The sequence below is a fragment of the Fusarium oxysporum genome, chromosome II, assembly GCF_013085055.1.
Source record: "Fusarium oxysporum Fo47 chromosome II, complete sequence".
NCBI classification, from domain to species: Eukaryota; Fungi; Ascomycota; class Sordariomycetes; order Hypocreales; family Nectriaceae; genus Fusarium; species Fusarium oxysporum.
In genome coordinates, this window is record NC_072841.1 from 1,837,829 (window position 1) to 1,864,014 (window position 26,186).

Genomic DNA, 26,186 nt, shown 5'->3' on the forward strand with positions numbered 1-26,186 from the left:
TGTTCGTAACCTTGAGACCAAGATATTTAATTTTAGAAGTATTAAGAGAGGTCACGTCCTCAATCAACTCTCTTGTTATTGTCAGCTTTTGTACTTCATCGGAGCTTGCAGAGAACTTACTCGCTGGCGTTTAACTCGAGTGTCGCAGGCCGTGAAGACACATCACATACTGACCCAGCAACGGAGAATAAATCATTGAGATAGCGCACCAGTACATATGTTCGTGGATCGTTGGGGTTTTTGTCTACCACCATCGCTTCGAGGTTCCTGGTCCTTGCCACCAAGTCATGCATATCACCTCTCATATGCGTCGTGTCATCCAGAATATCGGTCGTGTCCTGCTTGATATTCTAGGCGGTAGCTCTTTAAAGAGTTAGTCTTCAACACAGGATAAACAACCATAATTACTAACATTGTAATGGTATCGACAGCCAGACTGAGAGTTCGGCGATTTGTTTCTAGAAGCACTTTTGACGTCGCGACTTTTCGCTTGCCTCTAGTAGCCCAACTCAATGCCGCCAGCCGTCCTTCATGGCCTGAGAGAACATCCTCTATTTCGCGTGCCACTACCGAGCAACTTGAAATGATGTCGCGGATGTCTCTCTTGGTGTTATCAGTCAATTCACTATCCGCAAAGCCGCCGCCATCGGGCACAATATCCTTCAGTTGGGTAAGAACTTTTGTCAAGGTGAACAACTCTTGGCTGACAGCGCCCAAGCCACTCTTCGCTTCTTTACAATTTCTTACAAACTGTGATAGGATGTTGTAGGTCTGATCAGCAGCTTGAATTACAGCGATGCAGGATGCGGCTACTGAGAGGCCGTCCACGGCGATTTTGACGCCAGGAAAGCCAAGTTAAATTACGGTAGGTTTAACGGTTTCGCTCGAACTTGAAAAGAAGATAATAGGGAGCGGGAAACAGGCAGAATCAAGTGATAACAAATCAGGTTGTGTATCTGCAAGCCATCGACTGACCTAATGTGCTTCGGTGTACGCCTCGTGAGGCATCGTCAGATTCCCGGCTATTTCGTCCTCACAACCTCCATTCAAGCATTTTGTGTCAAATTTGGCAATAGGGTAATTAACAGAGCACCCGCGTACCTAGGTATTTATCACCTGTCAATCTGCAAATTGTTGATGAAGGCTCCGGAAATATCGCGATTCCCAAAGTGGCAGGTCTGCTAATTATTTTTAATCGACGCGCAGGGTTTCTTGCATAGGCGGTTGTTTCCAATATTCTCCATTCAGTGGTCCGTTCCTGTGCTTCCCCGGATTTCTATGCATGGACGTGTTTCAGTGAGCGGATTCTGCATATCGATGGCCTGCAATCACTTGATTAACCTTTAATAATCTCCGAGCCACATCTGGGGTAACATTTCGACAACTACTTGCTCAAGTATTTAATAAGAAAGAAAATATGCGCCAATCAAACTATAGCTGACTTCTGAAAACGTGTTAAGAGCAATTTAGTTGGATTCAGGACCTCAAGGTTCTCGGATATAGGATATAAATACCATCACAGCCCCTCACTCCGTTGAAGGTCTTTAGCGGGTTCTCCTCTCACTCACCACCACCAAAATCACCGCCGAGACAGGATCAACCTACCAGCTCTCGATGCAACACAGTGCATCTCCTCTTTCACTTCGGGCATTATCCCATCCGGTCATTACCCCTCTCCAAATCCCACCACCAAGAACCATAAACCGGAATTACGGAAAACGGCAGATCAAAACGGACAAGAATGACTTTAGATCGCGGCCATTCAGCCCTTTTCTTATTAGGACGGTCCCCCGCCCCACGATGGGAAGCCCCGCAAACGCCCCTCCTCCTAAGATTACTCTACTCGAGATCATTTAAGAAGCGTTTCTTAAGACCAATTCACTCTTACAAGCTTGTTTGAACTTTATACGTAATATTCAACAATATGGCACCCACTCTTAAACCTTTCCGCGCTGAGCATATGGGCTCTTTGCTCCGACCTCAAGCTCTTCTTGACGTCAGAGAGCAGATCCGTGAGAAGGGTCTTAGCCCCGAAAACGCCGGCCTTGAGACGGTGGAGAACGATGCTGTTAAGGACGTTGTCAAGATGCAGCAGGATCTAGGCTTCAAGGCCGTTACCAGCGGAGAGTTCACTCGTACTCGCTTCTGGGGTCTCATGTGGGACGAATTCGAGGGCACGACTCAGCTCTCTGACGCTGATGCTTCCATGTTCCGTCTTTACCACCCTGACGTGGTTAGCTTGATCGAGACTGATCGCCAGGTCATGCCTGGAGAGTCAGTCATTGCTGGTGGAAAGCTCTCCCACAGCCCTGAGAAGTCTGTCTCGAACCTCCATGAGCTGAAGCTCGTTCAGAGGTTTGTGCCAAAGGAGGAATGGGGCTCCATCAAGCTTACTATGATTACTCCTGCTTGGTTCCATATGCGTTATAAGCAAGGCAAGGCGTATACTCCCGAGGCGTACAAGAACGACGAGGAGTACTTCCAGGACGTTGCCAAGGTCTACCAGGATGAGCTTGATCAGCTTTACAAGGCTGGTCTGCGAAACGTTCAGTTCGACGACCCCGGCATGGCTTGTGAGTTGACCATTTTGAATAATGATGACAGAAACTGACACCGTGTAGACTTTTGTAGCCAGAAGTTCCGTGATGGCTGGGCTGCTGACTCTGATAACATTGGCACTGTCGATGATCTCCTAGATGCTTACATCAAGCTCTACAATGATAGTCTTTCCAAGATCCCTTCAGACATGCACACAGGTATTCATCTCTGCCGCGGCAACTTCATCGGCGGCCGTCACTTTGCCGAAGGTAAATACGACATCATCGCCGAGAAGCTTTTCCGCAACCTCAACGTCAACACATTCTACCTTGAGTACGACACCGAACGTGCCGGTGGTTTCGAACCTCTTCAGTTCCTGCCCAAGGACAAGAATGTTGTGGTTGGTGTTATTAGTACCAAGTTGCCTCAGTTGGAGGATAAGGAGGAGATGAAGAAGCGTGTGTTGAGTGCAGCGGATTGGGTGGCCAAGGGAACTGGTGAGAGCCAGAAGGAGGCGCTGCAGAGGATTGCTGTCAGTCCTCAGTGTGGATTCAGTACTCATGAGAGCGGATATCCCCTCAATCTTGACGAAGAGAAGAAGAAGCTTGCGTTGGTTAGAGAGATCGCCGACGAGATCTGGGGCGAGGCTTAAGCATTATAGAGTAAATACTAAAGAGGCGTAAAGTCAGGCATTGTGCAAAGCATTTCAGCGCATCACAGATTCAAGATTACATAGAGAATTCTAGTGATATGGAAAAGCGGGAGTGTTGTTTTGGGCCTTGGAAAGAACCAGAGTATATATACTCTCAACGGCTCTCTGCAATCACAGTTCCTCACTACAGCCGGCTAAAACCGGTTATTCTTCCGTAGTATAGTGGTCAGTATGCAAGCTTGTCACGCTTGAGACCCGGGTTCAATTCCCGGCGGGAGAGATCCGCCACATGTTCTAAACACGAGATCCATCTTTTTGCAGTTTTTGTTTCTGGTGTTTTATCTCTTTGCTTCCCTCTGCTATGCTTTTGCGGATGTTCTGGTGTAGTGGTGTAACTTCATTTCTATCTATAGTCGCTACTCAAGCTCCTCTGTGCTAATCTCTGAAAAGTCTGCTGGATCCAACACGGGCTGGTTCTTGCCATAGGAATAGATTCCAAACATGGTACCTGCAAAACATCCTCCGTGCGGCGGCATCACTGTCAAAGCACTGGCGTCGACAGTATATACCTCTGACTCCTTTCCTCCAGCCTTAAGAGAAAGCTCGTACTTAGTCGGGTATGCTCGGATTGAAAACTCAACGTTCTGGAGGCTGTCTCCAAAATCCGTCTCTAAAGTCTAGTAGCAATATTAGCTTATGCTTATGACTATGGCTCTTGACTTACTTTGAACTCGTTGGTCTTTCCAGCGGCTCCTTTATGGCTGATCTTTGTTTTAATCTTTCCGTCGTCATTTTGTGAAGCTTTAACTCCCAATGAAGCATAAGAGTGCTGGCTCCACCATAGAACAGCACCAGCTTCGTAGCCTCGAACTGTAGGCTTGAACTCCATTTTTACTTTGAATGTCTGGTTATACGAAGTCTGTTTCCTCAAAAGCATGGCTGGAGCCTCGGGGCTGGTCAAATCGTAGCAGTTACCGTAGAGTCTTAGCACACTCGGCTTTTCTGTAAGAGTGTAACTTTGCTTGATGGGTGTATCTTGGATATGTCAGATGGATTCTCAATTGTTTGGAGAGCTTACTCTTTTGGTACCATCCAAATTCCAGGTCATCTTTTGAAAGATCGGCCTTCCATGTCTGAAGGCTTGGCTTCGAAGCTGACTTGATAAGATATCTTCCTGTAGTCTTCAGTGTGATGTTGTTACCATCGTTGAAGATGGGCCAGTCGTCCTTCCACTCAACCTTGACGAGAAAGGTTTCTCGCCCTATCGAAGTTAGATTATTCCAATTCCAAGGAGAGATGATTAAATAATACCTAATTGCGGTTCCAAAAAGGTCCCCTGGTGTTGCACCGGTCGAACACCCAGCAAGACAGACCACCAATCCCCGTTACCATCCTCAAAAACATCAACATGTCCCGTTCTCTGAACTTCTTCATCAGGTCCATTATACCAAAGAGGCTTTCCCTGGCTCTCCCATGGACCTAATGGGCCATCTTTGCTTCGAAACACCCACTCTTGATGACCGGCTTCTGTGCCTCCTTCAGCAGTCAAGAGATAATACCAGTCACCTCGCTTGAAGATATGAGAGCCCTCGGCAATTCCATGGGGAGATTTTCGGATCACTTTTGGGGCTGTGAGGGTTCTTCCAGTAGAGATGTCGATCTCGGAGATGTGAATTCCAAAATCTTTCTGCTTTGAATTTGGGTCTCGCCAGGCAAAGCGCATTGTAGTTGAGAGATAGACCTTCCCATCGTCGTCCCAGAACAACTGGTCCTGTCAGCATTACAGTGAGAACAGTGCTGTAATTTACATACATCTTGGTCAAAACCAGGGTTGTCAAAGTATACTGGGTCAGACCATGCATTGTCGTCCCAGATATTGTCGGTCCAGACATAGAATCCTCTGGGAAAGATACGTTCCTGTTCATAGTTATCAGAGGCTGATCCGATTTTCTCTCTTCACCTTGATGACTTACATCAACAGCTGGTCGGTAGCGGTGGAAGACACCATTGGCCAAATACCATCTCTTCTCCTCAGGTCGATATCTCAAAGTACTGGCCCAACTACCCGCACCGGGCTCAACGGTACGCATGTCAATCTGACTTCGACGATTGAGCGCATGGCCGATGAGTGTCCAGTCAATTAGATTGGTTGACGTGTAAATGGCGCATCCGGGGAAGAACTCAAATGTCGAAGTACTAAGGAAAAACGTCGTTGGGGTTGAGTCCGTAGCGGGAACTACGCAGATGGTAGGATCCGGGTTGAAGCCCCGAATGACCGGGTTTGTAAACGTGAGACTTGATTCTTCAGCCATTGTGCTTTCGTTGACAATGATAAAGTAAAGATAGCTATCGTCATCAAGATTCGCAGGGTTGTTGGTTAATGGTATTTATATAAATCTCTCGAGTCGGTTCAGCCATACCGAGATGCTAAGCGTCCACCAAGCTAGTAATTTTCCATGAATCAGCGTCTGTGAAACATCCCCCAAACTTGACATTCGATCTTGCGGGGTCAATCCTCAACCCCCAAACATGCCGCTTGTAGGACTAAAACTCGTTGTTTGTCCAATCATTAAACGAAACCATTACTTTGGCTTACATTATTCATATTATCCTTCGAACTACTGTTTAGAATGAAACTTGTTCCATTTAGGCTAAAAGTTATCTTTAGAATTATTCAACGACTTAGATGCCTCTTCTATGACTTATTGCCTACTAAAGGGCCGACTCTGGCATTTGAAATTGATAAGACTTCTCATTTACACAAGTTCACATAGACTCTTTATTATATATGGCCTGTTAGGCCCAATATGTTGTTAGGTAGTGAAGCTCATGTTCTTCAGCAAATCGTCTTCTCCCCTAATCAAGACTCACAAAATGCCACCCAAGTAGTATTGGGTAGTCCAAGCAATCGTCAGGCCAGATCTTATTTTAGTTCCCATACAACCTATAATGATAAATAGCAGAACTGAAATCTGACAGGGCTGGAAGCTTGTGTGGTGCGCAGTCAAGCTCTGAGGTCAGTAGCCGATGGTGATTCGAGTGCCTTCCGCTGTGACTAAGGGCTCCAGAAGCAATTCGAGATGCAAGTAGGAAGCTCTTCAAATGTAAGTATATTAAGAGAAAAAAGGAATCTTCAGTGAATAGTTCCCTTGTGCCGGATATATATGTGACTCCAATAAACCCCGATAGGAATGCTCAACCAACATATCGCCGGTGACCAACTCATTCGCAACTAAATATGCAACCATGCCTTTCACTCAATTTCGTCTAGTAAACATGTTCTATACTATAGATAGGAGGATACAAAATATGTAACGCTGTGAATAGATTTCACGCCTAAGTTCGATTTAGGAGGTGTTTATATGTCCCCTGCTTTTTGTGTCATTAAGACTTCACACCCTTGACGATGATGCAGATTGAACGATAACTACAGAAATAACACCGCATCAGAGTTTACATACCAGTCACTAGGGTTTTGTTGATTGGGAAGAAGATAGAGGCGCTCAAAAACTGCTGTAATGGGAATGGGAATTGTTCAACCCTAATTTGCGAGCTTGCGGCGTAGTATGACGCGTCAACAACACAAATATGATTTAAATAGGGATATCAGAATTCTCTGAAGGATCATTGGTTTGGAAATTGTCATATGTCTTTCCGATGGGCCGACGAAACAGCGGGTAAATCCGTGTTAGGAAGTCAAGTAACATGCAGTTTGCCGAGGACAGGGGACGACCAACATATAAAGTGGTCAAAGATCCTGATATGATTCTTGACAAAGTCCACAAAACAAACCCCCTCTTCTGTTCTTCGATATGGCTCAACCGCAACAAGTCGATCCGGCAGCCATCGTTCCCGACAATACGGTAAGCGTAGATCACCTGAACACGGAGGCGTACCTGACTATCGCTAGATTGAAGATACTGACTCCTCCCTTGGTGAGGTCTGTCTCTGGAGATGCAACTATGTTCTCACTTGGACTCACCCTTTGTAGGATCTCCAGTCCTCTACCGCAAGCATCTCAAGCTCAATCCTGAATTATCGCCGCGAGAACGGTAGGACCTATCATGCCTACAAAGATGGAAGTAAGACTCCTGAATCTCAAAGTTGAAACTCAGATGCTAACTACCCAAACAAGAATATGCTTTGCCAAATGATGAGGCTGAAAATGAGAGACTTGGTACGATAGCCACCTTGAAAGAGGGGGTCACAGATGCTGATCACCAAAGACCTTCAACATAACCTGTTTCTCCTCACCTTTGATGATAAGCTCGGCCTAGCCCCGCCAAACAAACCTGATGCCAAGGTCAAACATGTTCTAGATATCGGGACAGGTACTGGCATCTGGGCTATCGATTATGCGGATGAGCACCCTGAAGCTCAGGTAATTATGTCCTCTCAAGCCGACTGACAGTCAGCTAACGCAATCTCTTCAGGTCACTGGGGTTGATCTATCGCCAATTCAACCAGACTTGTATGGCTGGGTATGAGACTGAGAGAGCATTTTGCTAATGAGTATAGCGTCCCGCCGAACGTGAACTTTGTTATCGATGATATCGAGGATGAATGGACTTATAGCCAGCCATTTGACTATATCCATAGTCGTGTCATGACATCTTGCATCGCAGACTGGGGCGACTATCTGACCAAGTGTTTCAGGTAAGAATCGGTTAGGATATTCAGGTCCCACGCTTACATGTCCAGCAACCTTGTCCCTGGTGGCTATCTCGAAATCCAAGAAGTTGACATAAACATCAAATCCGATGACGGAAGCCTCAGCCCAGATAACATCATGCTCAAGTCTCTGGCCCTGTTGAATGAAGCGTCTGTCATGTTTGGCCGACCATACCTGGATATCCTATCTCTCGTGGACATCATGAAAAACGTCGGCTTTAAAGATGTTGTTGTTGAGAAGTTCAAGTGGCCCATCAACTCTTGGCCCCGAGATAAGAAGGCCAAGTTGCTTGGAAGTTGGTGCTATACTAATATGGCTTGCGGTCTTGAGGCCTTCACTATGGCACCGTTGACTCGTGCTCACGGATGGACACCTGAGGAAGTCAATCTCTGGCTGGTCCATCAACGGAAGGCGATGGCTGATAGGAATACTCATGCTTATTGGCCGCTGTAAGTTAATTTTACACCATCATTAAGAGGACATATCTGACTAGAGGCTAGTTATTCTATCTATGGAAGGAAACCATATAAGGAGGACTGATCGATGTTGCTGGCTATTGCTAAGCCTACAGGCTGGCCCAGCTTCTAATATTAAATAAGGGTGTTAAAATAAAATGGTCTAAAGGTTTACTAGCATATACTGAACTCACCTAAGTCTTTTGGTCATTTAGGATAGAGATCCTCAGTTTTTCTTGCCTCCCCTAGGCTGGATAGAATGGTTTCCATCAACTGTATAAGTCGGCTTTAGCCAGGTAGTGTTAGCGCTGGGCGGAATTCCGCCTGGTGGGGCTGCAATGGGGATAAAGTCAACCAAATCGAGACATTCTCATCCATAGAAACATTCACTTACACACATCAATCTCACTAAACCCATACAATGTCCGCCACCCAACTTACAAAAGTTGCCATCTTTGGCGTAAGAAACCCACGTTATGAATACTTCATCCACTAACACAGCTAGGCCTCTGGCAACTTCGGCACCCCCATCACTGTCGCTCTCACCAAAGCCGGCTTCAACATTACCATCATCACCCGAAATGAATCCAAGTCCACATTTCCGGATGGCATCCCTGTAATCAGAATAGACTATACTCTAGATGCACTCACCCAAGCGCTGTCTGGTCAAGACGCGGTTGTATGCGTTGTCGGTCCAGCAGGCATCACTCTGCAAGCCACGATGATCGACGCTGCTCTCGCCGCTGGTGTCAAACGCTTCATCGTTGACGACTACGGCTGGGGCCCTGAGTTCAGAAGTTACCCTGAATTCGAAGGAGTGCGCGCCCAACGAACTGTTGGTGTCGATCGCGCAAAAGAACATGCTGCTGCGAACCCCAACTTCACTTGGACCAGTATCGCGACTGGCAATCCCATTGACTGGGCGCTAAAGCGGTTCCCTACCATGGGGTTCGACATCAAAAATCGCAATGCAATCATCTATGATAGGGGCGAAGAGTACTTCACTGGAACCACTCTTGAAGGCATAGGTCAGTCGGTAGTTGGAGTCCTTCAGCACCCAGAAGAAACAGTGAATCACCACGTCAAAGTGCTCTCCATCAAAACATGTCAAAACGAGCTACTGGAAGCTTTTCAGGAGGGAACAGGAAGTGAATGGGATGTCCAGAGACGAACAAGCCGTGAGCTTATAGATGGAGCGCGAAAGAAGCGTGACAATGGCGAAGGTGGTTGGATCCTTGACTTAGCTGTCGCTCAGTTGTATGAGGCAGCTGAGGGAGGGAAAGCTCGCTGTATTGTTGCGCCGTCGTGGGAAGAGTCGGATTCCGGGTTACTTGGGGTTACTAAAGAAACACCTAAAAGCATTATCGCTTCCGTTCTGGACGGTATTTGATCGATAGTTGTATGTTCTAGAACATCACTATTACATTTATTATTGACCATAAATATAACTCTGAATTCACTTTGCCAATTCATCTCTGAGAAGCAGATCACTCCCGCCGGCTGCCTGTTTATGCCCCGCCAAGGTCACCCTAAAGTCCCACATATCTTTAGAAGAGTTTTAGGGCACAACCACCAAAATACCCCGCGAAATCCCATCTGCTTGCGAAGCTGCTGTTTCTTTCCCATTAGAAACATTGCAAGTTCACTCGATTGCAAGCACAGAACATCCTCCACTAGGGCCCAGTCGCTGCTCTACTCTCATATCACGACTGAATTGAAGACTTCATATAAGCTCAGTAAGAAACCACGTCCTCTTAAATTACCTTCATAGAGTAGATGCTAGCAAATAATTCAGGGTGTCCAGCTTCAGAGAAATGGCAGGTATGACCAGTAACTGCAATCCAACCTGTTTGCCAGAGGATGGTACAGATAAAAGCAAGGCCAAAGCAAGATATCTATGGCTAATCCATTTATTAAGAGAGTTAAAAATAATTTTAAAAACTATTAAAATGAACATTTTATTTTCTAAGGCTATATAAGCTACCTCTACATCGAAGCTTTCGCCAGCGGGTAACCGCTGGCCTATGGTCACATTGAAACGATACAGAGAAGATGTAGGTGTTCTTCCCCCCTAAGTTCCAGCGTTCGAGCACTCCCTAACATCTCTATAGTAGCATGGCCCCTGCACTAAGGATGACACATGTAATCAAAGAGACGCAAACCATTTTTTTTAAATCATTTTTATAACTTTTAGGTATTAATTATCACTGAACCAAGGACACTGGAGTGTCTCGCTTAAAGAGATTTCGCCAGAATCCTAAGTGCGCGGTCGCGTAATAAAGATGATGGCTGCCTGGGGTGGCTTATACCATGCCGCGTACCGAAACGTGTACCCCGTTGTTTATGAACCTGTAGTCTGTCGCCCCCAAGGCTCAAGAGACTTATATGTTATGATATTTCAGTTTAATATATTCTTACATTAAGTTATAGTAGGCTCATAGGACGGAATTGAGTGCCATGTCCTGATGGTTCTAAGTAATGATCCTAAGCACATTGGTTAAAGCAAAGGCTCGATCTTAGACTACAGTCAATGCCAGTACTAAGCATGTTCGCGGAACGATGTTTTAATATGTTTATCACATTGACCTTCTTGCTCTAATAAAATACCTTGACCCTTTATTGTTTTTCATATAATATGCAATCATGCCTTTAACAGTCTTTTCGCCTATCGATCATTACTTAAACCTATTAAAAATCCTGTCTTTGAACTCTGTTGCTATTGAGTGCTAAATAGAGCAGACGCATAGATGTGCAAGCTCAAAGACGGTTCTTCGTAAGCAGTGTTCGCTCTTGAAACGGCTCCTTGATGTTGGGTCGACGACATATAGTTACATAGCGTGTGAGGAAACCCTGGAGATCAATGAAGGGCTTGTTTCACTGTAGCTAGAAAGTCGAGTTGAAGTACAGTAAGAGTGCGACGCGGGACGGGCCGCCAGGAGGGTTACGGTGGAATCTTGAATCCGTTTTGGGATGGCTTCACAGCCTTATGCAATGACCTGGTCCTGAAGACAGGCTTGGTGGTTCTGATGCGATCGCTCTCTCACCTTAAAGACAAGGCTGAAAGAGCGAGCATCGTAAACGAAACCAATGACGTATAACAGATCGCTGCCTAGCAAAATGTGTAAAGATCAACCATTTCTATTACTCACCCAGACAACAAAACAGTCACAAATGATGGTCACGTTGCAAAATAAGCCCCCAATGCGAGTGGATTGCGGGGAGAATTACAAGACATACGGTGAAACCATTCAATGAGCAAGTGTCTCAGGCTGAACGCCTCCCGTTTGATGACGAGGGTTTAACGACGCATCGAGGCTGACGTTCGTTGACCATTATTTTATGTACTTGGAATCTTTGTAATTGGCATTTCAAGTCCTGAAAATGCCGTCTTCCGAACTCTCAGTCGATAGCCAAGAAATAGCCCCAGAATTGCTACAACACAGCCTAAACATCGCCCTACCACGCAGCTCAGCCTTACCAACAGAGGCATGGTATAATATGCACCGTAAGCAGCAAATGCAACCAGATCCTCCTTTCATTTTCGAACCCTTACAGGGATTATTGTTCGGACTTTTTTGATACCTCAGTCTTTGATCATTCGTTTTGGCCCCCGCTGAGTTGGTTACGAGTCATAGCGTGAAGGCTTCCATCTCAGCCTGATTTCTGAAACGCCAACCGTCTTTTATATTTACCTCTCTTCTGCGCCATAACTTCTTTCATTCTAGTCTCTTTTTTATTTGTAAAGATCGTCTGCAGGACCGTCAAGGCATCATGGCGGTCCGCAAAGACAAAGACACAGCGGAAGCACAGTTTTCGCAAATCCTCGACGATGCTAGCAAGCTGTACTCCTCCGACTCCAAGGACAAACTCGGCGATTTTCTTAACCCGCCTATAAACAACCTCACAGACCTGATCAAACAAGTTGACAAGCAGAATGATCAGTTTACTAAATTCCGCGAAAAGCGGCAGTCGATCTTTAGCGCTATGGCGGCATGCCTTACTCCCGTTGAAGTCATCGGTGAGATTGTGAGCGGCGCTGCGGCAGACTCATTTGCGCCGGCGGAGGGAATCTTTGGCGCTGTTGCGTATCTCATTGGAGCAGCGAGAGATGTTTCTTCGGCGTACGATACCATCGTTGAGTTATTTGAACATTTGAAGGTGAGTGATATTGAGCAACCCCGCTTGAGGCTTTACTGACAATTGTAGGACTTTACATCACGACTGGACGTGTACGTTCAGTATAAAATGGGCAATGCACTGCGAAACAAGGTCGTCAATATTCTCGCGCAACTCTTTGAAGTGTTTGTCTTAGCTGCCAAGGAGGTTCGTCGCGGTCGCTTCAAAGCATACTTCCGTACAGTATTCGGCAAAGGGACACCCGTGCAAGAAGCGCTCGATAAGCTCAAGGCTCTTAACATTGGTGAAGAGAGGCAGGTTCTTGCAGATACTTATGGAGGTGTCAACAAGCTTAATCTCACGACGGAGAATATGCAGAGCAAGCTTGAGGAGATGAACGAGACTATGATGCAGATGAGATCTGAAGGCCGTGAGCGTACTATCGCGGCGCATCAGGATAAACTCAAAGAGATTCTGGACCCTTCTCCGTTTCCTGAGGACTTCTTTGCTATGTTTAACAAGTCACGCGCGGAATCGACCGGAGATTGGATCCTTACAGATGGTGGATTTAACGCTTGGCTCGATAGGAAGACCAACTTCCTCTGGATTACAGGTGCAGCAGGTATGTTTCACCAGTCTTAATACTTAGACATTTACTAACACCGTCACAGGAACTGGAAAGTCGTATTTGACCACTACACTCGTGTCTTGGGGCACAGAGCATATCCCGCATCTTGCGTACTTCTACTTCAGAGACAACAATCCCGAGACTCGTTCAGTTCTCCAAGCTCTCCGCGATCTCGCCTACCAACTAAGCGAGAGCGATCCCTTTTACGCCAAGAAGCTTCTCAAGAATCTTCGTAGCATTGATGAGATCCGCACCATCCCCAGTGCTTATCGAAAACTCTTCGTACAACCGTTCCAGCAAGAAGAGCAACAGAAGGCGATTTACATCTTCCTCGATGGTATCGATGAGGCGGATTCTGCTGAAGTCGAGGAACTACTCCAGCAAATGGGCTCAGATGATGAGTCTGACAAGAGACCGAAGCATGTCACCCTTCAAGTTGCTCTTATTGGAAGGACGTACATGACTGAGGCTGTTACGTATACCCTTGATCCAGGAAACCGAGGAACTCAAGTCATCACAACACTTCACGTCACACCTGACCGCAACGCGGAGGATGTCAAGTTATACATTGAGAACAGTGTCTGGCACCTTCGCAACCTGAGCCGCACACCTCCAGACTTTAGACAAAAGATCATTGACGCCATGATCAAACAAGCCGATGGTCTCTTCATTCTCGCAAAGTTTATGCTGGAAGACATCAGTCGCAAGCGGCACCCTCAGAGCATCCTTACCAGTCTGCAGTCATATCCCAAGGAGATCAACGGTATTATTGGACAAACACTCAAGAACCTTTCCGAGACACTGTACGAAGACCAGACGAGAGACTTAAATGAAATGCTCCAGTGGGTCGCATGCGCAGAAGAGGTTCTATCGCTTGAGCAATTAGAAGCAGTCCTCATCATGCGCTTCGGAGATCCCCCCTTCCATCTTGAAGAAACCCTGCGTGGTCAATACGCATGTTTCTTTGAACTCGAGCGCGAAGACGGTTTAACAACTGACGATCTCATTCGAGAACATGAGAAGCAACAACGCATTAAGAACGGCGATCTAGGCTCAGGCAGACGTTCAAGCTCAGCAAGTCGTCCGGGATCAGGACGAAGTGGAAGTCCCAAGAGCCCAACAGTCTTCGGTCGAAGTCCCGACCTTGGTCGAAACCTATCTCCTTTACGTCGCACGAGTCCGATACAGGCTTTGGGCCCTGGACGAGGAAGTCCCGGCCGCGGCGTGAGTCCAGCTGCCAATTCTGATCTCTTTGATCCGATGAGTGAGATGGATTTTCGGTCGAGCAAGACGAACACGTGGATTACTTTCTTCCACTCTTCCGTCAAGGAGTTTTTCAGTACTCAAAACTCTTCAAAGCTTGGTGCTGGTATCGGCTTTGATCCCCTCATTTCGCGCATTCACATCCTGAGGACCTGTCTGTCCATCTTTACTAACAAGGCTGCCTTTGAGAAATATCGTCTCGGTGCTAGTGGTCGAGAGTCTATGAAACAGTATGCTGCGTGGTATTGGCAGGAGCATTTAGCTGTTCTCGATCCCAAGACAGTACTTGCACCTGAGAAGAAAGAGCTTGGAGAGTATGTGCACAAGATGCTCACTGATGAGAACACCATCCTCGACTGGACTCTCATGTATGAGAAGAATGATGAGGGACTTGACGTCCTTACAGATGCAAACATGAAAGGTCTGAAACGATGGATGGGCGATCCCGATGTCCAATCCTCTCTCAGTCCCGAAGCTCGAGAATGGGCAAGCAAGGGTGTCAAAGAATCCCCCGGTATCTTCAAGCCCATCGGAGACCTCTACGCTCGAGCGTGGCTCTCAGAAGACTTCAAGAAATACATACCCACCCTCTTCTGCTTCAAGATCGTACAATCCATCGCTTTCATGCAAGAAGGCTACTCCTGGTCCGACTGCAATACCCACTGGACTGAGATCCCTGTTGAAAACCGAATCGTCAAAGCAGCAGAATGGGCAAAGATCCCAGAGAGTGCACACTGGCACCGTCGATTCGGAAGCACATACCTTACGAATGACATGCACAACAAGGCGCTGGGACATTACGACAAGGCTCTCGCTCTCGACAATAACAGTGTTGAAACGCGCGGTCGTATCGCATACTGTCTTTCGCGTGACGGTCGCTTCAAAGAGGCTCTAGAACAAACTCTCAAGTGTGAAGCAATTGAAGAAGAGAGTATCGCCAGTGGCAAGCTCGACGAGCAGGCTTTAAAGAGCTGCAAATGGCGTCTGTATAAGGATCACATCCTCATCGCCAATTGCTACGAAGAACTCCACAAAGTCGACCAAGCACTCGAGTACTTCCTCAAGGCAATGAAGAGCGCTAAAGTCGTCGGTCTAGATCGCAAAGAATGCAAGGAATATTTCGAGCCTGAACTCGGATATCTGGAGCTTGTTGCTACTGAGAATCGCCACGAAACTGTTATTCAGTTCCTCAAACAACTCTCAGAACAAGTCACTGACGCAGAACACAAGCGTACAAGACTCGTTGAATTTTTGCTCGAGTTCCATAACAAACCTCTTGTCATAGACTGGATCCCCAAAGCAGCTAGCAAAGTCGGTGAAACAGACTTCATTTACGAGTCTCTGCTCTTCACGATTGAGGTCGCAACCGCAACTCGCGATCCCCTCAAGGCGCTGTATCTTCGTCTCGCACTTGGTGCAACGTACACGTATAGTCGCGATATCGATTCTGCGCTGGATCTCTTTGAGAGTATAACGCAACTTGGATACCGTCCTCGCGGTAACGTTCCCACGAGACAGGCTTATGCTCTTGCATTCCAGAAACTTGCTTCCCTGTACAAAGAACGTATCCTTCACGCTGGGTTGAGGACGCCGGAAGCAGACAGTTGGCTTGAAGACCTCGAGAAGATCAAGCAGAAGCAGAGTCGACACCAGAACCATGACATGCCGATTGAGATGGTTGGTTCAGACGTCAATATCGCAGCCATCTACATGATCCTCTTCAATCGTCTTCTCGGTCGAAGTTCTTCAACAGACCGCGATCTTCGGCAACTCATCAACGATAGTCTTGACATCCTCTCTGACGATGATGTCCAAAACGACGAATACGCCCTGGATAACCTCCTCGGCCTCTTCATCGCCGCCGACGACATCGAAAACGCTCTTGCCCTTAGCCAATCCATGCGCAAAGTCGATCCCAAGGTCTTCACCTCTACTCCAGAAGACTCACCCGTCCTTTCACGCATCGAGCCCAAACTCCCCGAGATTCAAACAATGCGCCAAAACTGCGCTCAATGTCTAGATCTAATCCCTCCTTCAGATGAGTACTACATCTGTGAGTACTGCATGGAGACGTATGACGCAAAGTGCATGGCTGTTATTAAGAGCGAGGGGAATAAGACGAGCGATCATAGGGATGATTTGATCTGTAGGAGTGATCATCAGTGGTTTACTGTGCCCCCGTTGGGAAGAGTGTTGCACAGGGGAGAGATATTGTTGGCTAATGGAAAGGTGGCGAGCTTCAATGAGTGGAAGGCTGTGTTGGAGCAGAAATGGGGGAGGAATAAGTAGATAGAATGACCATGAGTACTCAAGTATGAGAAATGAAGCATCAGTGGAGTTGGCCAGCATTTAGATGAAATGATACTGCAAGGATTTGTTTAGTTATCATACAAAAATACATAAACTTCTCTTCGCAATGAATACTCTCACAAGCCCAATGGCATTAGTATTTCCGAGGCCTGTTCCTGTCTTCCATCCTTTCGAAATGCTCCAGAACAGCTTCCGGTGTCGGCATAGAATCCTTGGTACGGCATGCGTTGCCTTGTTTGATGCAGGCTGTCCTGAAGGACTGCCATACTCCATCACCACCTTCGTCACGGAATTCCGGCGGTGACGGAATCACTCCTACATGCTCGCCTAAGCACAAAGGGATCTTCTCCACGCTCATGTCTTTTGCTTCTAAAAGTGCGTGAAAGGAAGGAATATGTATACCAAGCTCGAGGGGCCCGAATTTCCATGCTTCATAAGCCGGGGAAGCACCAAGAACAAAGTATACAAGGCCCAAGGCCTCGCATTTGAAATGAAGGATAGTGAGGCGCATCCCCTATCAGCTCAAAGACTTTGTTTCCATTTCTCTCTCCAATGTGCCCAATCCTCTGATTACGTCCATGAAGATGGTTACGGTTGGCGGTATGGCGCCATAGAGGATAAGGGGGGATGACGACACCCGGGCGAATGAAAGTGGCGAGGGCATCAATGGGGGAGAGCTCGCCCTCAAGGCGGTCGGTCTCTTCTTGAGAGTAACGTGTTTGGCGTTCTTCTGGTTTCTTATGGGCGGGTTCAGTGGAATCCTTCATCTCGACAGATTGAGTCTCTGCCATGATGATGACGAAGACGACGGCGTGATATGAGTCGAGTTACGATGCTGCAACAGCGAAATTTGATGAGTGCGGTGATGGGCTATTTGTACCGGAGTTGAACTTGTCAAGTTACAAATACTTATGCCGTTTCGTGGTCGAGGATTGGTCTGATTCATACCGACTTTCTGAGCTCTGGTTAGATAGGCCATTGGCAAACAGCATGAGCGAGATGAGAAGATCACTGCATCTACCCGTTGACCGAGTGCCACATCTTCCTCATCGATTTCAGCTCCAAAAACAAATACCGCTTATGCATAAAGTCACTCATGGAAAGCCTTGTAATACTGTTGGGATTCACGGAGGGGTCTGTCTGTCATTATAGGTCGATATCGACTAGGCATATCCGGTCACGGCGGACGCCAACTCTCAAGCCAAAGTCAATTCCTCGCATTATGTTGCATGTGTTAGAATATTAAAGTCACGTTCGTGGGCAAGCGAAGAGTTGGTGATAGCATGTAATCGCCCTGTTCGCCATGCCGTGCAGGTGGTGTCCTATGGGCAACATGCTATTCGTTTTTTTTTTCCTGAATGGCATACGGGTTACTCGTATTCAAGCCACAAGAACCCATCCGTAATTATTCATGTCGGCCTCAAAAACAAGATATGGGTCGTGGTTAGAACAATGCGTGGTATCCGTAGCCTCAAACGTGCGCCGAGGTTGAAGTTGACTTGGGCCGTGGTATGCCGACTCAGTAACACCCGACGGGTTGGAACTTAAAAGCGGCATAAATTTAGTTCAATTCTGAAATGAATTGTAGCTATCCGTTGACCTAGCACTCCTCATTGGATTCGTAATTAAAATAAGGAGGCATCCGTGGCTGTTTCAACGGACTGTTCCCGGTGCCCAAGCATTTGCGGAGTACTCCATAGCCCGCGTCCAGCAGCCAACCACTGTAGTTACACTTACACTACAGCGACATCGGCGCACGTGTAAATTACAACAGCTCCCCGTCTGTACCAAAAGTGACGAAATCCATCCCGTCCCACGCCCAAAAAAAAAAGTTCCCATTCCCGTCAACACCCACATCGCCTGCAGACCATAACCGGGCAGGACAGCAATCATGGCGTCGACAACACAAACAGGCGAAAAGAAGAAGCAGCCCAGTCCCTTGCGATCCATCATCGCTGGGTCGACTGCCGGCGCCATCGAGATTGGTATGCTCACACGACATGACTCTGAAGATGTAGCTAACCAAGCTGTCATATAGCTATTACCTACCCCGCCGAGTGTATGTTTACTCACCCTTCGGGTCGATACGGACAATACTGATTTGGTGTAGTTGCAAAGACAAGGTCGCAGTTGAACAGACGGTTAGCTGAAGGACAGAAGCTCCCTTGGCCGCCGTTCGGCAAGCAGTGGTATGCTGGATGCACCACTCTCATCATCGGCAACGCAGCTAAGGCTGGAATCCGTATGCTGCTTCCCGAGTTTACGTACGTAGCATTGACTAACAATGGCTAGGATTCGTTGCATTTGATCAGTACAAGGCGCTTCTAGTCGACGAGAATGGCAACCTCTCTGGACCTCGTACCGTTATTGCTGGCTTCGGTGCTGGAGTCACAGAGTCATTGCTTGCTGTGACTCCCACCGAGAGTATCAAGACCACTCTGTAAGTTAACCTCTTCCTCCGCAGGGCCCAAGCTTACAATCGCAGTATCGACGACCGCAAGTCCGCTAAGCCTCGAATGCGCGGCTTCCTCCACGCCGTCCCCATCATCGCCCGCGAACGTGGTCTCCGAGGCTTCTTCCAAGGATTCGTCCCCACGACCGCTCGACAAGCTGCCAACAGCGCAACACGCTTCACCGCCTATAATTTCTTCAAGCAAATGGCCGAGTCATACACAGCACCTGGCGAGAAGCTCGGTGCTGTTGGAACTTTTGCAATTGGTGGTTTGGCTGGTTTGATCACTGTATATGTGACACAGCCACTTGATACTATCAAGACACGCATGCAGAGTATCGAGGCGAAAAAGACATATGGCAACAGCTTCAAGTGCGCGACGACTATCTTCAAGCAGGAGGGTGTTTTGACGTTCTGGAGTGGTGCGCTGCCACGTTTGGCGAGGTTGGTAGTTTCGGGAGGATTGGTGTTTACTGCTTATGAGCAGATCCAAGTGTGGTTTAACAAGATAGATCCGGATGAGAAGTACATCTAGACAGGGCTGAGCGATCTAGAAGGCGTTGGATATGGGCACATGAGCAAATACGGGGAATCGCTTTTGATACAATGTACAAGTACAATACATATACACGTAAGATGCCAGTATCCTTCTTTGGGATCTTTTCCATGCATTAAGTCGTTTTCTCGTCCATCAATTACTGAAACCGAATCATTCCTGTTAATCGCTTGCCCAATCTCTCCAACCACGATCTATTCGGCGCCTCGTCAATTTCCCTCACTAGATCCGCAAAATATGTCGGTTGACTCTTTGGCTCGAGTAATCTGCCCTTGAGCTTGAACTGCACAAATATTAGCACCGAATTGTGTTCGCTGTGTTGTCGTACGTACTCGATCGTTATATCGGTCTTGGAGAAGGAATTGAAGCGCCCGCGCCTTGAGAAGCTCCTCGCGCTCCATAGAGGGCTTATAGTTTTGGAATCGCCCGGTTACGGCTTTGCCTAGGACATCTTGGAGTTGGTGATCGGGACGAAGGGCTTGCTTTGGCCAGCGCGCAAAGACGTCGGAGTAGATTTTTTGCTACAAAGAAAAAGTCAATACTAAGCCCTTCCTCTTCTAGAGCATGCAGTCACTTACAGATAATGAGCGCGACATTGTGAAATGTCAAGATGTCGTTGCTAGGACTGGACCTCTCTGCAGCAGAATATCTCGACGTCAACCATCGAGAAATTCCATAAAACAGTGTGCCCGTCACAGTGTCGATCTCTTTTGAAACTGTAACCGAAACGCATATGATTGGGTCAGGCGTAATTTGCCTCAGGCTGCCACGAGACCCTTGAAATGGAATGCCTCATCCATTCTTGAACCTGATGAGGACAAGCCCGTGATCTGATTCAATGTGGAGGTGGATCCAACGCTACCTGACACAGCCCACTTGCAAGTTCAAGTCAAGAGTCATACAAAGAATAAATCAAGTTCTTTTGTCATTCTTCCACGATGTTCCATCAAAGACTCGCACTCGAGAATAACCTCTCAGATCTGGCTTTGTTGATGTGCCCCTGAACTTTGATTAGGGGCTGTGAATGAAAAGATACCGTAAGCCAAAGTAGCATCACAGTGCGCCACGACGTTTCAGTGAGCGGATACTTGGGCGCATCACCCCTGAAGACCCTTCTAGGCCATCCCCTGTTGTTCTTCACACTGTGCCGATACCGAACCCGAATACAGCCGCCGTCCGCATATCGACTAAGGCGCTCGCCCCAGGCAGGCTTTCTCCTCCCGTCCTGTCACTGTCTGTTTCGTAATCGTCAAACTTCAAAGTCAACGCAAGCACACCCAAACCCAAAACTAAACCCTTTCGCCGTCGTTCCTTGAAGATCCTCTTTTCTTTTTTTCCTCGCACTGGTTTCATCTCTCCTTTTTCTTTTCGTTCCCGAGTCTCTTCAACCTTCTTCTCTTCCTACGACATCGCGTATCTTTCCTCTTGGTAAGCGGATTCGGGAGGCAGCCCGACACCGCCAGACGATTAGCCCATCATGTCCGGACGATACGAACGAGTGAGTCGCGCAATCAGCAGCGATGTTTTGAACGAGCTGACAAGGTCACAGATTAACGGCCAAGACGAGGAGGACTTTGACACCCGAAACAACAACAATAACAACAATCTCTCTCATCCGATCCCCCACTCGCCACCTCCCTCGTTTCACTCTCGATCTTCTTCTCCCCAACCAACGCGCCAGGTCGATGCTACTCTTGCCGATGCCTTTGACGATGATGACGATAGCGACGATGAGGTTGATGATCGGAGGCGATTGATGCGACAGAACTCGACACCATCTATGGATAATGTCAACACGATACCAACACCTGCTCAACCGGCTGCTCCGGCACCAACGCCGTCCGGTTCAAGGCCAACAAGAATTGTAGGAGGCGGTTCTGGATCAGATGGTGTTTTTGCCAATTTGTCTGCGCGCCCGGAGAGAGGGAGCAGTGATCCCGAGAAAGACGAATTACCACCGGTATGTCGCCCAAACAAACAGCCTTTAGCTATGTCACTAACTTTAATAGTCCTACGAACAAGCCGCGGCCGATGCTGCTCCTCCATATTGGGAGACGACTATTCTCGCTCCCGGCATGGGAGGACCCGACGAGGTTTACATCGACGGCATGCCAGTTGGCTCATTCTTCTCCTTTGTCTGGAACGGCATGATCTCAACATCCTTCCAGCTCGTCGGTTTCCTCCTTACATATCTTCTCCACTCAACCCACGCCGCCAAGAACGGTTCTCGCGCTGGTCTCGGCATAACTCTTATTCAATACGGTTTCTACATGAAAGGCGTTTCCGAAGACGAGCCCCCAGCAATGAGCGGCCCCGATGGCTACGCCGCACCACCCGACCCCAATTCCCACAGCTTCAAGCAAGGCGACGTAACAGACGATGATCTCGGCAGCATTAGTGGAGGCGAGTGGCTAGGTTACGTGCTCATGGTAGTCGGCTGGTTCCTTCTTATCAAGAGCGTCGCCGAGTTTCTACGAGCACGACGTCACGAGCAGCTCGTCCTCCAGAGCCCTGATCGTGGTCTTGGTGTACCGATCATCGCTGAGGGAGAGTCGAACGAGCGGGTAGTCTAAATTAGCGGGTTTGAATATGTACAACAATACCCTTATATCATGGAAGCGCATCAGTCGAGAGACGTAGGCGTTAACTCTTTTCCTTTTGGCGTTTCTTGGGTGGATGGATGGGAAGGATATTTTGGTCCCTACTACAAGCTTAGTGTTTGGCGCGTCACACGCAGTTTCATACGTCTCTATATACGTCTCATAACATGATTTTGGTTGTATTTATGTTTTGGCAGCTGATGGCAGCCTGAGAACCGTAGATATAAAGGGCTCATCATAAATGAGCGAAGAATCCTCTTTCTTCCTGTTCTCGTCGTCCGTATTTCAGCTAAATTATCGTAAACCCGATACGAAAGATCAAAGCCTCTATTCCCGAAACATTCTCCTCCCCAGTCTACTATCCTGGTAGTGAACGATCTCGTAAATTAAAGCCCCTGTTAGTGAATGTCAGTGGTGATTTGGTCTGTGGGGTTACCCGTCGCCGATCCCCGTATTACGGAACGGCCCCGCACAAGCTTCGGCAGCTCGGGTTAAGTACGATAAGGTATGATGATAACATTACAACTCACTCCTTCCCTTCCAGAATCAGTAAAACATTACCCAACATCAGTCTTGCATCTTAATTTCTCCTACAACTTTTCATATCACTGAGATTCGCACCGTCATCGTGGCTTTCACCAAGAAATCACTCCATCTCCCCTCTTTTGTCTCTAGCCTCTACAGAAATACTTGTCGACTTACACAGCAGAGACTCTTTAGTATCAACATGGCGTGGACGTGCAGCGGAGACACTAACTCGGCTCTTATTGGGAACATGTGGAAGAATGGTCTCATTACCGACCCTCGAGTGAAAGAGGCATTCCTCAAGGTGAACTTCCTGCCCCCATCTTAAGCTCATGCTGATCATCCAGGTTGACCGAGCTCACTACGCTCCAGCCATGCCATATGAAGACTCACCCCAGCCCATCGGCTACTCAGCAACTATATCTGCACCGCATATGCACGCCTCAGCCATCGAGCATGTTCTCAGCTATCTTCTTCCCTCATCGACATCGCCGGCCCCCCGGGTCCTCGATATCGGTTCTGGATCTGGGTATCTAACCCACGTTATGGCTGAACTTGTCGGTGAGAAGGGCCTTGTAGTCGGTCTTGAGCATATTCGTCAGCTGAAAGAACTTGGTGAAAAGAACATGTCGAAAAGTGAGGAGGGAAGAAGATTGCTTGAGAGTGGCAAGGTGAGATTTAGGTTTGGTGATGGGAGGAAGGGATGGGTTGAGGAACCGAGAGAGGGAGAGAAGAATGAGGGGACGGGCTGGGATGTTATTCATGTCGGGGCTTCTGCAGTGGAGATTCATCCAGAGCTATTGGAGCAATTGAAGGCACCTGGGTGGTAAGTGAGATCGTGTTTGTGCGAGTGAGTATGCTAACAAGCTATAGCATGTTCATCCCCGTCGATGATGACAAGATGGGGTACAACCAGCACGTTTGGAGAATTGAGAAGGATGGAAATGGGGAGATTACGAAGAAGAAGTTGTTTGGAGTCCGCTACGTGCCGTTGACTGAGGCACCGAAGGCGTAGGGAGGCCATTTCACGATACCCTTCCTGCACTGGCTCATTACTCATTTGGGAGATTGTAGCATATTGTCAAAGTTTGCGTTTTATAGTATGAACAAGTCAACAAGCTATCCTTTGTTTTCGTTTCCGTTTCTCTTTCCGTTTCCATCAAATCATGAATCATGCCCAGCCGTTAACTCCAAAACATGCAAGCGAATGCGCCCATTCTTCTCCTTTTTGCTTATAGGAATCGCAACCCAAAGATCACGGCTGCGATAGCTGACAGTATACTTGGCGAATACAATCTTGGGCTTTCGTTCGCAAGCCCCGGGGCAGCCTTAGACCCTTCACCAGAAGATCCATTTTCCGTGCCTGTTGTTCCGCCTTGGCCACCAGCTTCTCCACTACCGCTCTGGCCGCCTCCTTGCCCGTTGGAACTACATCCTCCTGATGGGCAGATCTTGGCAGTCGAGTTCCCAGCAGGGGTTGCAATAGGAGCTGGCGCAGCTTTACATCCTTCAAAAGGACAAGGGCTCCCAGCTTTCCTCTGAACTGCTGTAGGAGTAGGAACAAGCGTCGCCTGTCCACAAAGCGTACAAGGAGTCTGCACCACAGGCGGAATAGTCCCATTCTTTGCGCAACCGCCGTTACAACCGTCGATCTGGTACAGACTCATGACGTCTTGTCCTCCACATTTGCCACTGGTCGCATCGCCGGCAATACATAACTCTGTGCAGCGAGTCTCATCGACTAGTTCGAAAGATGCAGATGCGCTACCGTTATCGCAGTAGCATGTTCCGCTGCCAATGGCGACGAGGCTACCTTTAGCGGCACAGGCTTGGAGGCATTGATTAGTTGTGAAAGGGGAGGGCAGAGTTGTTGCTGAGAAGGTTGAGGCTTGGGAGATGCAGCCGATATATTTTGGGTGAGGTTGAGGGAGGGCGACTGCGAGGAGGACCATGGGCAGAAGGATTAACAGATGCATACTTGTAGTAATCATTGTGAACTTGTGTTAATAGTGGTCTTGATGTCGATATTATGAGTGGTAGTTGTTGTAAGTAGTATGATTGATAATGATGTTTAGCCAAGCGATCTGCAAGTCTTATATACTCTTGTTCCACCCCAGCCTCTTTTCTGTCAACTATTCACAGCATTTCCATGATAAGGCTCTTTCAATGAATATCAATCTTTATTACCGGGTATAAGAGATCTAGAATTACCAAAATATGGGGTTTGGCAATTTGCGTTCCAATCCGCGGCAGACAATGCTGGCGTAGTGGCAGGCACTTAGTAGCAGATATGTCTCAGACATCAACACATAATCAGGAATGCTTACTTGGGATTGATAAGGTTGGGTTGCCAATCTCAAACCTATTGATTGAAAGGTATTGTTTGAAAGAGAGGTTTATTCCTTGTTCTCATTTAGTACTTCGACACTTATAAGCTGCAATAGAATGAAAGGGTTGACATTTAGGTAACATTCAGTTGACATTCTCAAAAGACTAATACCAGACCCAATACACCGGCACAGCCCACAACTGCTTTACACTTCTTCCATGTCTCAAATACTTTTCTCCAAGCCTTAGCACAAACACGCCATCATCCCTTAACCCTTACCAACCACAACAGCTCACCACCAGCCTCACCCTCTAATCCTCATTCTTCTTACAATTCGGCGTAACAGTAGGAGTAACATACTCTGTCCCACAACCAACAGGACAATCCTCACCGCAAGGGTAGCTGGTCGTAACCGTAGCAGGCGACTCGGGACATCCGCAAACTGAACTCACCGTCTCCAAAGTTAAGCACATCGGTCTAATGCAATCTGAACAGATAGTAGCTGTTTCAGTGACAGTAGGACACTTAGGCTTCTTAGTAACAGTTCCATAGGCTGAAGCGTAGGTGTAAGAAGTCGCGCAGCCACTGGGACACTTTGACTTGGAGCAGGGGAATGATGTGCCAGAGGTTGGGACCTTCGAGGGGCAGTTTCGCTGGGGGGAAATTGTTTCGATGGTGAGACAGGCGGGCACGACGCAGGTTGTGCAGAGAGTTGCAGTGGTTGTGACGGTTGGGCAGGGCTTGGAGGATTTCTTTGCGATGGTGGGTGAGCTGAGGGTGTTAGTGTAGTGCAAGAGGGATGAAAGGGAGGGATTACATTGCGAGAAAGGCTGTGAGGAAGTAGAGAGACCACATGTTGCCAAGATATACGCAGGGGTAAAGTTGTATTGTTTTAATGAAGAACTTTCAATTAAAATCTGATGCCAGTGTTGAAACCGATACCACAAAACCCTCTCAATTCAGCAGCAACATACTCACCTCTTATACCTAACCCTCACACCTCCAAAATACCAACATCGTCAGCCCAGACCGAAATACGAGGTTTTACAAAAACTATCATAAACCTTGCCGACGATCAGATCTTTGTAGT

At 47.6% G+C, this 26,186-nt stretch overlaps 11 protein-coding genes and 1 non-coding gene across 12 annotated transcripts; 7 read left to right on the plus strand and 5 right to left on the minus strand.

Annotated features, from left to right (window-relative positions):
* Window positions 1-1,924: 1,924 nt before the first annotated feature.
* On the plus strand, window positions 1,925-3,228 carry FOBCDRAFT_288077 (uncharacterized protein; the record flags this gene model as incomplete). The annotated part of the gene is made up of 2 exons (XM_031173158.3): window positions 1,925-2,573; window positions 2,622-3,228. The coding sequence occupies 2 exons, from the start codon at window positions 1,925-1,927 to the stop codon at window positions 3,188-3,190; spliced, it is 1,218 nt and encodes a 405-aa protein (XP_031049943.2). The 3' UTR covers window positions 3,191-3,228.
* Window positions 3,229-3,398: 170 nt separating this feature from the next.
* On the plus strand, window positions 3,399-3,470 carry FOBCDRAFT_t43. Its single transcript has one exon. It is a non-coding gene; the product is annotated as a tRNA-Asp (tRNA).
* Window positions 3,471-3,606: 136 nt separating this feature from the next.
* FOBCDRAFT_247833 (glycosyl hydrolase) lies at window positions 3,607-5,502 on the minus strand (the record flags this gene model as incomplete). The annotated part of the gene is made up of 6 exons (XM_031173159.2): window positions 3,607-3,867; window positions 3,915-4,225; window positions 4,269-4,451; window positions 4,502-4,955; window positions 5,003-5,107; window positions 5,164-5,502. 6 exons carry the CDS (start codon window positions 5,500-5,502, stop codon window positions 3,607-3,609), a joined length of 1,653 nt encoding a protein of 550 aa, XP_031049944.2.
* Window positions 5,503-7,002: 1,500 nt separating this feature from the next.
* Window positions 7,003-9,707, plus strand: FOBCDRAFT_236652 (S-adenosyl-L-methionine-dependent methyltransferase; the record flags this gene model as incomplete). The annotated part of the gene is made up of 9 exons (XM_059610091.1): window positions 7,003-7,053; window positions 7,101-7,130; window positions 7,182-7,272; window positions 7,326-7,367; window positions 7,417-7,579; window positions 7,709-7,846; window positions 7,892-8,311; window positions 8,610-8,613; window positions 8,823-9,707. 9 exons carry the CDS (start codon window positions 7,003-7,005, stop codon window positions 9,705-9,707), a joined length of 1,824 nt encoding a protein of 607 aa, XP_059464105.1.
* Window positions 9,708-12,088: 2,381 nt separating this feature from the next.
* Window positions 12,089-16,736, plus strand: FOBCDRAFT_154525 (uncharacterized protein; the record flags this gene model as incomplete). The annotated part of the gene is made up of 3 exons (XM_031173162.3): window positions 12,089-12,475; window positions 12,524-13,055; window positions 13,105-16,736. The coding sequence occupies 3 exons, from the start codon at window positions 12,089-12,091 to the stop codon at window positions 16,611-16,613; spliced, it is 4,428 nt and encodes a 1,475-aa protein (XP_031049947.2). The 3' UTR covers window positions 16,614-16,736.
* A 15-nt stretch (window positions 16,737-16,751) lies between these two features.
* Window positions 16,752-17,425, minus strand: FOBCDRAFT_256893 (uncharacterized protein; the record flags this gene model as incomplete). Its single annotated transcript, XM_054703272.2, has 2 exons — window positions 16,752-17,003; window positions 17,209-17,425. The coding sequence occupies 2 exons, from the start codon at window positions 17,423-17,425 to the stop codon at window positions 16,768-16,770; spliced, it is 453 nt and encodes a 150-aa protein (XP_054559247.1). The 3' UTR covers window positions 16,752-16,767.
* Window positions 17,426-18,356: 931 nt separating this feature from the next.
* FOBCDRAFT_176176 (mitochondrial carrier domain-containing protein) lies at window positions 18,357-19,723 on the plus strand. Its single transcript, XM_031173164.3, has 5 exons — window positions 18,357-18,619; window positions 18,673-18,693; window positions 18,745-18,876; window positions 18,927-19,074; window positions 19,120-19,723. The coding sequence occupies exons 1-5, from the start codon at window positions 18,526-18,528 to the stop codon at window positions 19,619-19,621; spliced, it is 897 nt and encodes a 298-aa protein (XP_031049949.1). The 5' UTR covers window positions 18,357-18,525; the 3' UTR covers window positions 19,622-19,723.
* FOBCDRAFT_214542 (uncharacterized protein) lies at window positions 19,724-20,353 on the minus strand. The gene is made up of 3 exons (XM_031173165.3): window positions 20,221-20,353; window positions 19,975-20,163; window positions 19,724-19,925 (listed from the first exon to the last, which is right to left on the minus strand). Exons 1-3 carry the CDS (start codon window positions 20,236-20,238, stop codon window positions 19,782-19,784), a joined length of 351 nt encoding a protein of 116 aa, XP_031049950.1. The 5' UTR covers window positions 20,239-20,353; the 3' UTR covers window positions 19,724-19,781.
* Window positions 20,354-20,862: 509 nt separating this feature from the next.
* On the plus strand, window positions 20,863-22,510 carry FOBCDRAFT_256895 (uncharacterized protein). Its single transcript, XM_031173166.3, has 3 exons — window positions 20,863-21,140; window positions 21,192-21,602; window positions 21,652-22,510. Exons 1-3 carry the CDS (start codon window positions 21,120-21,122, stop codon window positions 22,213-22,215), a joined length of 996 nt encoding a protein of 331 aa, XP_031049951.2. The 5' UTR covers window positions 20,863-21,119; the 3' UTR covers window positions 22,216-22,510.
* Window positions 22,511-22,771: 261 nt separating this feature from the next.
* On the plus strand, window positions 22,772-23,890 carry FOBCDRAFT_214544 (protein-L-isoaspartate O-methyltransferase). The gene is made up of 3 exons (XM_031173167.3): window positions 22,772-23,071; window positions 23,115-23,593; window positions 23,641-23,890. The coding sequence occupies exons 1-3, from the start codon at window positions 22,970-22,972 to the stop codon at window positions 23,780-23,782; spliced, it is 723 nt and encodes a 240-aa protein (XP_031049952.1). The 5' UTR covers window positions 22,772-22,969; the 3' UTR covers window positions 23,783-23,890.
* Window positions 23,891-24,817, minus strand: FOBCDRAFT_214546 (uncharacterized protein). The gene has a single exon (XM_031173168.3). The coding sequence runs from the start codon at window positions 24,756-24,758 to the stop codon at window positions 24,000-24,002; it is 759 nt and encodes a 252-aa protein (XP_031049953.2). The 5' UTR covers window positions 24,759-24,817; the 3' UTR covers window positions 23,891-23,999.
* Window positions 24,818-25,374: 557 nt separating this feature from the next.
* FOBCDRAFT_288087 (uncharacterized protein) lies at window positions 25,375-25,951 on the minus strand (the record flags this gene model as incomplete). The annotated part of the gene is made up of 2 exons (XM_059611717.1): window positions 25,375-25,867; window positions 25,914-25,951. The coding sequence occupies 2 exons, from the start codon at window positions 25,949-25,951 to the stop codon at window positions 25,408-25,410; spliced, it is 498 nt and encodes a 165-aa protein (XP_059466724.1). The 3' UTR covers window positions 25,375-25,407.
* Window positions 25,952-26,186: the final 235 nt, after the last annotated feature.